The sequence below is a fragment of the Delphinapterus leucas genome, chromosome 9 (genome assembly GCF_059928025.1).
Source record: "Delphinapterus leucas isolate spDelLeu-1000000601 "Yukka" chromosome 9, BTC_Dleu_Yukka2, whole genome shotgun sequence".
Lineage (NCBI taxonomy): Eukaryota > Metazoa > Chordata > Mammalia > Artiodactyla > Monodontidae > Delphinapterus > Delphinapterus leucas.
In genome coordinates this window covers 56,122,882-56,134,993 of record NC_143137.1, presented here as the reverse complement: position 1 = coordinate 56,134,993, position 12,112 = coordinate 56,122,882, and the positions used below count along the sequence as shown (strand labels likewise).

General features: G+C 38.9%; 1 protein-coding gene across 4 annotated transcripts in view; it reads left to right on the top strand.

Moving 5' to 3' along the window:
* CDK6 (cyclin dependent kinase 6) overlaps positions 1–12,112 on the top strand; it is a 234,263-nt gene that overhangs the window by 98,675 nt on the left and 123,476 nt on the right. For all 4 annotated transcript variants that reach the window (XM_089917636.1, XM_022585851.2, XM_022585862.3 and 1 more), the window contains one exon: positions 11,755–11,922. In XM_089917636.1, the coding sequence (XP_089773762.1) occupies positions 11,755–11,922 (168 nt within the window). The remainder of the gene's footprint in view (positions 1–11,754; positions 11,923–12,112) is intronic.

The following is a 12,112-nucleotide window of genomic DNA, read 5'->3' as shown; positions in this document are numbered from 1 at the left end:
CCCCTGTGCCATTTGTGGTCCTTGCCATATGCTGACTGAAGTGTATAGGTGCATATTTATATCTTCTCTCCCTGTGAAAACAGGAGCTCCCTGGGTCTCTGTCTTAGGTGTGTGTGAGTAACATCACCTAGCACAATGCCTTACACATAATAGGGGGTTCATATTTCCTTTTAATAAATGGTAGCAATTCATTATGTGTGTGTACTCTATACTATATAAAGTACTTAAATATTTAATATCCTACTTAAATACTGTATATATTTATATATACATATATAGTATAATATTATATAGTATCTTATTAAGTCTCTCCTTTTTGAGATTATTTCCATTTTTATAAATGTGAAAACCCAGGCCCACAACAGTTGCAAGTGACCAGCCTTAGATTATATAACTAGTAAGCAAAAATTCAGATCCAGTGCTTTCAGCTCTAAATCCAGTGCTCTTTCTTTTAAATCATACTGCCCTCAAAAATGGAAATTTACATCTCGCGTGCAGGTGGCTCCCTTAACTTAAATACATTTCCAAGAGGAATTTCTTTTGTACTTCTTTTGCGCCTCCACTTGGCATTCAGTAAATTCTTAGCGAATAAGGGATAAACCACAGTGCAGGATCGTAGCCTTTTCACTAATGACTCAGGAATCAGTTTAATTAGTGAGGATATTCTGTATAACTCCTGTGCAGAGCCAAGAGCAAAAGTCATTATATGTCAGCTTAATGCCTATCTATAGACTATTGAGTGATTCATCAAATCAAGTAAAATTAACAGATTTCTCTGTGTAAGGTATCCTGTTGGATGCTGTGGAGAGTATAAAGGTGTACCACATTCCCATTCCTCAGAGAATTTACAGTCCAGCTCAATAGCGCTTAAAATTTTGTATTATATACTTGACAAATCAAGTATATTATAAAAAATAATCAAATATCTCAGTTCCACAGAGGCAGGGCAGGATTTATCCTGATTTTTGTAAATGAAAAACTGAGGTCCAGAAAAGTTAGGACTTGGTTAGTCAATTCGCTGGTGGCGAAGATGAAATAGAATTTAGTCAATAGCATGGGATTAAGACACCGTACTTTGAGAAACACTGATGTGACAATATGAGATTATAGTATTATTAGGAAACTTAGCCAGTTGTCCAGTTCTGCATCCAAGTGATGACTCAGGCAAAGCGATTTGATCCATAGAATGCTTCTCTTAGGGATGAGAGAGGGTATGTGACTTGCTTGTAGTCATACCCCTAGCTGTAGAAAAATGTGTTCATTATAGGCCTAGGAGTATTATATTTATGGAACAATGAACTGCAAGTCTTAACACACATATGAAGATGTTTTAATAACTAATAGGTAGGAATACTGATTTATATGCTATGCCTCTTTGGTCCCTATGCCCTAATCCAAACCTGTTTTTTTCTGATTTCCCTGGAATTTTGTTACCTGCTAAAGGATTCCTTCTTGGGAGGAATCGGTAAGTTCTTTTTAAGCTAACAGTTTTTATAGATTTCTTGGTCATTTCCAATTTAGTTTGGGCCTCACTTCTCTCTGAAAAGTCATTGAACATTTATTGGTACCTGTTAATACAGTGGGCTGGGAGTCTAGTGTATGTGGAGGAAGAGTGATTAAAACAGACCCTAGGGCTTCCCTGGTGGCGCAGTGATTGAGAGTCCGCCTGCCGATGCAGGGGGCGCGGGTTCATGCCCCGGTCCGGGAAGATCCCACATGCCGCTGAGCGGCTGGGCCCGTGAGCCATGGCCGCTGAGCCTGTGCGTCCGGAGCCTGTGCTCCGCAACGGGAGAGACCGCAACAGTGAGAGGCCCGCGTACCGCAAAAAAACACAAAAAAAAACAGACCCTAATTCTCATCAGAAGATGGGGCCGTAAGGCAGTTAGTGAGTGAAGATGGAGGAAGTCCACAGGAATTCCAGGAGGCAAGGCCAGAGAGTTACGTGGGCTTTGTCTGAGGGTATTCAAGCGTGAGAATGATCTGACAGGTTCAGGTTTGCAAATCACCTTTGCAAGTTTAAGATCAGCTTTGCCAGAGAGTAAATGATGGATTTGAGGAAGGAGATTGGTGGGGAAACAGAATAGTACATGTAAGGAAGGATGAGAGTGAGATCTACTCTAGTGGGGGCCTCAGAGGTGTAGGAATTATATTTTTTAAAATGACAAAACTTTACTGAGGGACCTAGAAGAAGACTTGAATAAAAAAAGAACCATACCATGTTGTGTAAAGAAAGACTCACTATTGTAGAAGTATCAGTTTTCCCCCAATTAATCTATAGTTTCTTAAAAAATCAGTGAAAATACTTAAAGAATTTGAGGGACGATATGGGAAGTCAATAAAATAATCTTAAAATCAGTCCAGAACAGTAACATGTAAGAATATCCAGGAACATTTTACAGAGAATGGGAAGAGGAAACCAGCCCTACCTGATATGAAAATATATTCTAAATATTTTATTATTAAAAGAGAAAGTACTCTAAACTGAACCAAGTGAGTCAAAATCCAGAAGCAAGCTCAAGTAATATAGAACATGATAAAAATGGCATTTAGTGGATAACTTAATAGATGCTTAAAACCTTTGCCTAAGATAGTATATTAAAAAAAACAGAATAGCACACAACCATTAAAAATTGAGCAGTAGGGACTTCCCTGGTGGTCCAGTGGTTAAGACTTCGCCTTCCAATGCAGGGGGTGTGAGTTCGATCCCTGGTCGGGGAGCTAAGATCCCACATGCCTCTTGGCCCAAAACCAAAACATAAAACAGAAGCAGTATTGTAGCAAATTCAGTAAAGACTTCAGAAATGGCCCACATCAAAAAAATCAAGCAATAGACCTGTATTTATTGACATGCAAATGCGTTCAATATACATTATGATGTGAAAAGACAATTACAAAATTGTATACACTAGCATTTCATTTATAAAACAGAAAATAACTATACGTATGAGTATACATGTATAGAAAAATTATGAAAGGATACACGAATATGTTAACTGTGGTTACCTCTGGATGGAGGAATCGTGGGTGGTATTTCTTTCCTTTTTTTCCTTGTGTTTTGATTTTTTTTGATTTAACAGTGAAGATGCATTACATTTCTAATCAGAAACTTAGAAGATCTTTCCATTTTGGAGAACAGTGAAGAGGAGGGAGGGATCCAGTGTGACAGGCCATGGCAGGATTCAGTTGGGAGTGAAACATCCTATTGGTTGTTGCAAGCCAGGTGGGTTACTGGTGATCTTCCAAGAGCTGCCGCATCTCCATTCACTGCAGCGATGCAGTGTGGATGGGGAATGAGAAAATGTGCACCGCTGAGTCAAGACCACTGGCTAAGGAAAGAAGGGGGTTGCTTGGGTTGTTTATTAGTCAAGGGACAATAGAAAGGGAAGTCCCAGATATACAGAAAAGGGGAATGGTTAGTCAAGCGAGGGGAAGGACTTAAGGAAGCTGGAATGAAGGAGATCTAGAGCATAGGAAGAAGGTGAATACTGCATAGAAGGAAAGAAAGCTTTTCCACCAGGAGGTGAGGGAGAGGGGTAGATGCCAGTGCTTATAAACGTATAAGTGAAGCACAGGGAGCTGATAGCCTTCCCTTGATCGTCGGTATTTCTCTCGGAAGTGGAGTGCACACTAGTGTGCTAAGAGAAGGAAGAGAGATGATAAGGTAGGGGGACAGCAGTGAAAATTTAGCCTACAGGGACCGCGAGGGCTAACTAGGGACCTGTACGATTACCTGGTGGCAGTAACATAGTCAGGGTTGGGGGACTGACTTTATATTGATAATAGACATGTATGTGATCATTTTTCCCCCTTAACAGCTCTCTGCAACACAGGTATAACAGCTGAAAAAGAGAGCAATTGGGCTAATTGAGGACAAAGCTTTGTATAGAGGATAAGATAGAGTGACCATGGAACCAGAGACTTGAGGGAATTGGCAGATTTAACAAATGACTCATGAAGAAGTTGCTCTCCAAGTTTAATTAATTATGCTGTCTAATAAGTTTATGTAAATTTAAGTGGTATTTTGATATCCAAATAAATGTAATTAAAGTAACTTTTAAAATTTTTAATTAAAAAAAGATGAGAGTTAAGTAATACCACATTCCTGGTTTTAGCTGTGGGAGTAGATGGCACAGAATTGAATGGAGTTGAAGAAATCAGAGTTCTCTGAAGCTAAGGTGTTCTTGGGATGCTGAAGCCAGGCAGGAATATGGTGAGTGTGGGCTAGAGAGGATGAGCCACAGTCCCTGAGGAATATGAAGGATTGACAGCAAATGATAGCAATGAGAAAAGGGATTTTGTCAGCATTAATTGAAGGAGGTATAAGTCTCAAAGACAAAAGGATAACCACTTGGATGGGATAGTTGGCAACAAAAGAATGTTGGTACAGACCCCATGGGGGGCGTTTTGGTGCGGGGGGGCTATAAATGAAAGGTTGTGACCTTACTTAACAGGTTTTACTTAATATAATTTTAGTTGTTACATTCATTAGAATAATTTTCAACTGCAAATTATACAACACGATGAAAAAATGGCTTGAAGTTAGAGCGTTATTGTTGCCCTAACTACAAGGCTAGATGTGGGCAGCCCCAAAGTTGATTCAGCTCTTCAGTGATGTCATCGAAGACCCAGACTCTTTCCCTCATTACACTCGGGCATTTCCGTGTGTGCAGGTGATGTCTCCCTTTATGTTTCAAGGTGATTGCTACAGTAGCAAGTTCATGCCCTGAAGCAGTAGCATTTGGTGTAAGATGCACAGGTGGAGAGTGAGGGCTGGGAGGTGAGGAGGAAGTACAGCAGAGAGTTTTCTACAGTGGCCTTCTTATTAGGAGAAAAATGCTTTCCAAACCTTGCCCATATGTCTCATTAGCCAGGACTGGGTCCCATGTTTATCTCTAGATCAATTCCTAGCAAACGGGAATGTGGTTGCCTTGGACCAGTCCTTCATGGCTGGCAACCAACAATGTCTGCTACAGTATGCAAATTACAATATGCTCCACTCTGTGGAAAACCAACTTCTCTAATACATTACCTCGTTTGGAGAGGAGGGAAGTACGGAGTGAGAAGAAAATTCTCAAAAGAGGGAATTGAGGAGAATGGGGAAAGACATGAAGGTATTTTGTCCAGATACAGCCATTAAAAAACATACTGTTAAAAAAAAATTTATTATAAAGAGTATGTGTTAAAATGGGGAAATATCCACAGTATATTGTTAAATGATTTAAAAAGGATCACAAAACAATGTGTCTAGAACAAAACCATTTGGGGCATTAGCCAACAACCTAGTCACTTATACTCTGTATTTTCTTGTTTATGCAATGTTGATTTTTACATCTTGCTCTGAAGAAGTTATAATTAACATCGTTATTTGTAGTTTCAGTTCCCAATGACTTTCCACTGTGGGTTAATAATAGCTGTCATGATGAGGTAATGATTCCTTCTTTCAGACTGTCCATTTAGCCATTGCATTTTCCCTCAAACACCAACAATATTTCCAAGGCTTGGTGAAAATCAGTGGTGATTTTCTTATTTCTAGTTAGTTGAGACTGATCCTGTACTTACTCAGCATTATCATCACTTCCAGGAATGAACAATACATGGCTCCTTTTCATTCTCTCTTCAGAATACGTATTTTGTTAATAAAATTTATATAGGAAACCACTTTTATTATGCTTTCATCCAGTTGCATAGAAGCAGTAAAAGTAGAAAGCCAGCACTTGCAATGAGGGAGGGGCCGTGCCTTTGTTTCTGCTGAAGAGCCCCAAGGCGTGTGTTGCCTTCCTCAGCTAGATCTCCCCTCCCTCCCTTTGGAACAAAGCTGCCATGTGGCTTGTGGCTCATCTCCAGGTCCTCCCATTTATTACTTACTTTCAATTTACCAATTACTGCTTTCCAGGTAATCTGAAGCTTTAAGGAGGCTGCTTTAGCCCTCCTTTTGCTTTGTCGGAATTTGTTTTGCCTTTTGTGATTCGGGATGAAGCATTCTCTGGGTACTCCTATGGACCAGAGTGAGAAGTAGGGGGATCCTGTTTATAATGCAGTCTTTGCGACCCATTGTTAACATTGTGAATTGATCAGTGAAAGTGTGAAGAAGCCACTGTCAAGTTTTGAAGTAGAGTACGGGTGTGGACATTACAATAAGCTTGATGTGGTAACTTCAGGCAGATTCTCCTTGAGCGCAAAAGTGGAAGGAGTGAGTGAAATCTCCAGTGCATGAATGAACCCACCTGATTGACTACCCAGGACTAGGCTTTGTTATTCACTACTTCATTGCTTATATAGTAATATTGTAGCACATTTTACAGGAGAACTGTGATTTTTAAAATATCCTGGGACTAGATTCAGCAATTCTACTTCTGGGCATATACATCCGAAAGAAGTGAAAGCAGGGTCACAAAGAGATATTTGTATTTATACACCTATGTGCATAGCGGATTCTTCACGATAGTCAAAACAGCCCAAGTGTCTGTCCGTCAGCAGATGACTGGACAAGCAAAATGTAGTATATCCACACAATGGAATATTAGTCAGCTTTAAAAAGGAAGGAAATTGTGACACATGCTACATCATGGATGAACTTTGAGGGCATTATACTAAATTAAATAAGCCAGTCACAAAAAAGCGAATACATTATGATTCCACTCATATGAGGTATCTAGAGTGGCCAAATTCACAGAAACAGAAAATAGAAGAGTGGTCTGGGAGGAAGGGAGAAGTGAAGAGCTGTTTAGTGGGTCTAAGAGGTTCAGTTTTGCGGGCTTCCCTGGTGGCACAGTGGTTGAGAGTCTGCCTGCCAATGCAGGGGACACGGGTTCGTGCCCCGGTCTGGGAAGATCCCACATGCCGCAGAGCGGCTGGGCCCGTGAGCCATGGCCGCTGAGCCTGCGCGTCCGGAGCCTGTGCTCCGCAACGGGAGAGGCGACAACAGTGAGAGGCCCGCGTACCGCAAAGAAAAAAAAAATATTGGAAGAGTTTCCGTTTTGCAAGATAGAAAACGTTCTGAAGGTTGGTTGTACAACAGTGTGAATATACTTACTACTGAACTATATGCTTAAAAATGGTTAAGATGGGAAATTTTATGTGTATCTTACCACAGTTAAAATTTTCAAATATATGTTAGTAATCAGCAAAAAAGGAAAAACAAAGAGATCCCGGGACTGGCCCTCATTATTGTCAGTAGTCCTCTGCTTTATGACTTTATCATCACATGCTCTGTTACCTCTATTCCTGTAATTATAATCCCTACCTTAAGTCAACATGTTACCACTTTAGTGTAAAAAAAACCTTTGTGGTGTTGATCTGTGAGATTCCTTTAACATCCTTCATAAGAAGCAAACTGGGTGGGAGATCTTCATAAGAAACAACAAATCGTTATGAAGACTCTTCTGTCAAAAATTGGATAACAAATTTGAAAAGACTGTGATTTACACATTGTAAGGAGGAAAAAATGATTATCCTTGTGCAAGTTGTATATGTCTTATTTTTAATTTTTAAGTAGATAAGATACTGATGTATACTTTTGTTGCTAAAACCTTGAGGATGTGAGTACATCACTTAGATTTAGGTAGATGCATCCAAAAATACAGAATTGTCTATTGAGAGCTGTCAGTTTTGTGATTTACTGTATGGAATAAGTTGGTGTTTTCAATATCTGTTTATCTTATTTATTTATTTTTGGCTGCATTGGGTCTTCACTCCTGTGGACAGGCTCTCTCCACCTGCCGCAAGCGGGGACTACTCCTCGCTCTGGTGTGCGGGCTTCTCACCGCGGCGGCCTCTCCGGCTGCAGAACACGGGCTCTAGGCTCACGGGCCTTAGCAGTTGTAGCACGCAGGCTCAGCAGTTGTGGCTCACGGGCTCTAGAGCGCAGGCTCAGTAGTCGTGGCACACGGGCCTAGCTGCTTTGCGGCATGTGGGATCTTCCCAGACCAGGGCTCAAACCCGTGTGCCTGTATTGGCAGGCGGATTCTTAAGCATTGCGCCACCAGGGATGCCCTTCAGTATCTTTTGAGACTAATCATACCTTTTGGGTAGTTGGAAAAAATGACCCAGTGATAAAACTTTTTCCCATTAGAAAAGCTTGAGGTAGATTTTCAGTTTGCTTGTTTGTTTTGTTTTCAAAGAAGTAAGAGGATTACTGCTCTAGAACACCTAAGAGAAACTAATTGTTGTTAACAAGGCTTTGAAGACTTCTGGTGTTCAGACTGAAGTCCAGAGTCTTTTTAGGGGAGTTGCGAAGGATAAAACCCCATCTAAAGTCACTGGGAGCCAGACTTCATTCCATGATGGTGTCCTGTTAAAACATGCTCCCATGTCACATGTTTCAGAAAGATACAGATTGAGGGCCTCCAGTGACTGTTTATCATTAGTGTGACTAGACATTTTATACCAGAATTGTGCGTTGTAACATTAAAAGGTTTTAAACCTATGTTTAACTTAATTGGCAATATCCATAGTTTCATTGCATTGCATCGCTAGGATTACTGGGAAATATTTGAGTCTTGTATAAGACGGATTAATTTAGTTTAAAATCTTGAGGAGCTAATTTAAAAGTATGTCTCATGATACTATAAATTGAGATAGAACAGATGATAAGCTTAAGTAGAGAATCCTTTGAAATGTCTTTGATCAAAGCACTGCTTGTGATTCTGAAGGAAAGGTGTTTTTTATTTTCTTGCCTTGTTTAGTGTTACAGTTGATTCATTCATATAATTCTCAGGAAATGGGACCAGAGTTCTCATTCTATTTGTGACCAGAGTTCCTAACATAGGTGCATATATTTCCCTTTTCCGATTAGGTGTTCCCTTTTCAGATTAGGTGTTCTGATGAAAGATTAGATGTTCTGATGAAAGTTTGGGGTGGGTCCCCAAATCATACTTACTACAAGTCCATATCAACCTACCTCGCAATGGAATTACTGAAGGAAATGAGATGTGGGGCAATTTTTTAAAAAATCGTTAACTCAAGTCTTACTAGTTCAAAACTCTAATTATAGCTGGATATTATAGGTTTAAAAGAAAACCCAGTTTGCTAACCAAAAAACTTTTTAAGTAGCCTAATAAAATCTAAAGAGTGGTAATTCCTATGTAGAACCAACTTTTTATACATCCATAGGTGTCATTTACATGGAATCAATGTTAGTGCCAGTATATGTGTTCTCACTGCCTAAACTGTGCTTTTATATGATGTTAAGAAGTCATTTTCATCTACACTAGCCTTTAAACAGAGGAGAACTAGACTCTTAGTATATGTACCAGAATAACACAACTAAAACCAAATAATAATGATTATGGCATAGGAAGGAAAACTATGCAGCCATTAAAAATCATATTGTATAAAAAAGTTATATTTTAGAAGAATTTTGTTGAAGTGGCAAAATATTCATAATGAATTGTTAAATGTTTTTTAAACAACTGTAAAATGTGTACAGAATAACAATTTTTATTTATAAATATGTTATATTTATATATTATATTGTATGTGATATATATTGTTTATAATATTTATATATTATATAGAGATATAATATATTTATACCTCCAAATATAGCAGTATCTGTTTAAAAGATGTGAAAGATAAAAGTTAACAGTAAAGTTTTCTCTCTTCTCTGAGTGGTGGGATTTTGCATGATTTTTGTTCTTCCTCTGGATTTTTAATAAAATTTTTAAAAAGCTTCTATATGCGTTAAGCATGTACCAATTTTATAATTAAGGAAAATGTAGTGTGTGCTGTATAAATACACAAATAAAAGCAATACATATGTATTTAAACTCAGTAGTTCAGGCTTTTCATAAATTAAGATGGGCCTTATTAGTATAATTAATTGGTTCAAATTTTTACATATTTATTCTACTAATTGGCTGCTTAAACTGTTTGAACAATGAAACATGAACCAAGCACATTTATTCTTTGTACTGTTTTAAATGGTTGGTGCTTAGTTTATAAGAAGCTAAAGATGACAAGCCAGCATGACATTAGTTTAGGTTAGTCATGCTGTTTAAAATCCACTGCTTACAAGTCATGTGCATGTGTTTCCAATAAAGACTTATTTGCTGCAGCAGTAGATTACTTTCGTTAACATTTTGTGCTTCATTTTCACACTCTTGTTTATTCATTCCAAGTTGTTTTACCCTCAGTGGTTCTTAAGTCTTGAAGGACTGTCTGTCCCTCAACAGTGCAGTCTTCTCCAGAGTTTTCATCTTTGGAAACTTAGAAGGTAATCCCAGCCAGTTCATCAGATCCATTTAGGTGGCGCTCAAAAAGAATTCCAGTACACCTGTGTCATTGCACACTTGCTTAGTGCTCTGTTCACTGACCTTGTGGCACTGGCCACATTTTCTTCTAGTTGTTTGTTACTCTGTCTCCCCCAGGAAACGGGACACTTCAACGATTATCATTTGTTGAATGCTAACCGTGTGCCAGAAACTACTTCTTTACATGCGTTACTTCATTTAAATCTCGTATTATGAAAAGTAAGCACTGTTTTCTCCTTTTTATAGGTGGAAAACTAAGGCTTTGGTTTTGAATAAGCCAGGATATAAAGATAGAACTCCCTGAAGGAAATACCAATACTGTAAACCAATAACTAAATACAGTCCAGCTGATGAACAAGTGTGTCCTCACAGCCCCTGCCAGCTCTGAAGCCCCTGATGCTACCTAATCATTTCTCTAACCTTTATATGAACAAAATCATTCCATCCTCCCTTTACACACCATTCTCACAATATTTGGGGAGGGGGGTAGGTCAGTCTTATTAACCCCAGATTTCAGAGGGCCATATCATGGTCACTATCTTAAATTCCTACTTTCAGACAGTTTCCGAGTTTTAAATTTTGTATCTGATTTTATCAGCTCTAAAATTAGAAGAAGATGTGAGTTGGTTTATTTTCTGAATGCCCCCCTCCTCCATGCTAGCTGATACCGTCAGCAGTAAGTGCTGCCATTTATTGAATGCTGACTACTGTCAGTGCTGTACAAACAGTGATCCTGTGAAGTAGGTTTTCCTATTTTTACAGACCTGAATACTGAGGCTTGGCGAGGTTAAATGGTTTACCCGGTTTTCCATGCTCATTCAATCATTGATCTAATGAAGAAGTGCATTGGGGATTTGAATCCAGTTTTCCTGGACTCTGGTTTGAATCAAGACTCTGTCTTTTGCTAGTAGTGTTACTTTGGGCTAATTATATACACTTACTGTGTATCAGTTTCTTGACCTGTAAAATGGGTCAGTGATATTGTTTACCTCAGTGTTGTGGTGTGGATTAAGTGAGTTACTAAAGAGAAGGTCTTTAGAGCAATGCTTGACACATAGTGACGGCTAAGCGATAGGTGCTATAATAATAATAAGAACTACCATTAATGTTATCATTGTTTACTGGATCTTAATTGTTGGAATCATGTATTAAATCCTATAAAAGTATATGAAGTAAAAAGTGTCCCTCTCTCACCAACTACTTCCTCTCCCCAACATTAACCATGGACACCAGTTTGGTGTACATCCTTCCAGAATATTTCCTGTGCCATCTGAAACTATTTTTAAATCATCCTTTCATTAATGAAATACAGGTCAAGAGTGAAATTTTTTGTAGTGATCTTGAAAATGGGAGAGTGGAACAGTAGGGGGAAACAAATTCATTCATTCAGCAAATATTTATGCAATGCTTTCTGTATGCCAAGCACTTTTCTAAGTGCTGAGGATTTAGCATGTTGAATTTCTGTTTTGACCATTGATTGATTTTCTTTTTTGGTTTTATTTAGGATATGATGTTTCAGCTTCTCCGAGGTCTGGACTTTCTTCATTCTCACCGAGTGGTACATCGTGATCTAAAACCACAGAACATTCTGGTGACCAGCAGTGGACAAATAAAACTGGCTGACTTCGGCCTTGCCCGCATCTACAGTTTTCAGATGGCTCTTACCTCAGTGGTGAGTGAGAAAGTGCTGTTTTTTAATTAAACTTAGTTTTCTGCTTTTGAATGACAAACTGCCCCCATTCCAGGCCCCTAATGTTATTACTGCCCGTGGTCAGTTGGTGGACAGAATGTCTTTGCACTTTTTATATAGCAGGCAGTAGGAGGAAAGTGTTATGCTTACAACTACAGACATATCCGGGCTG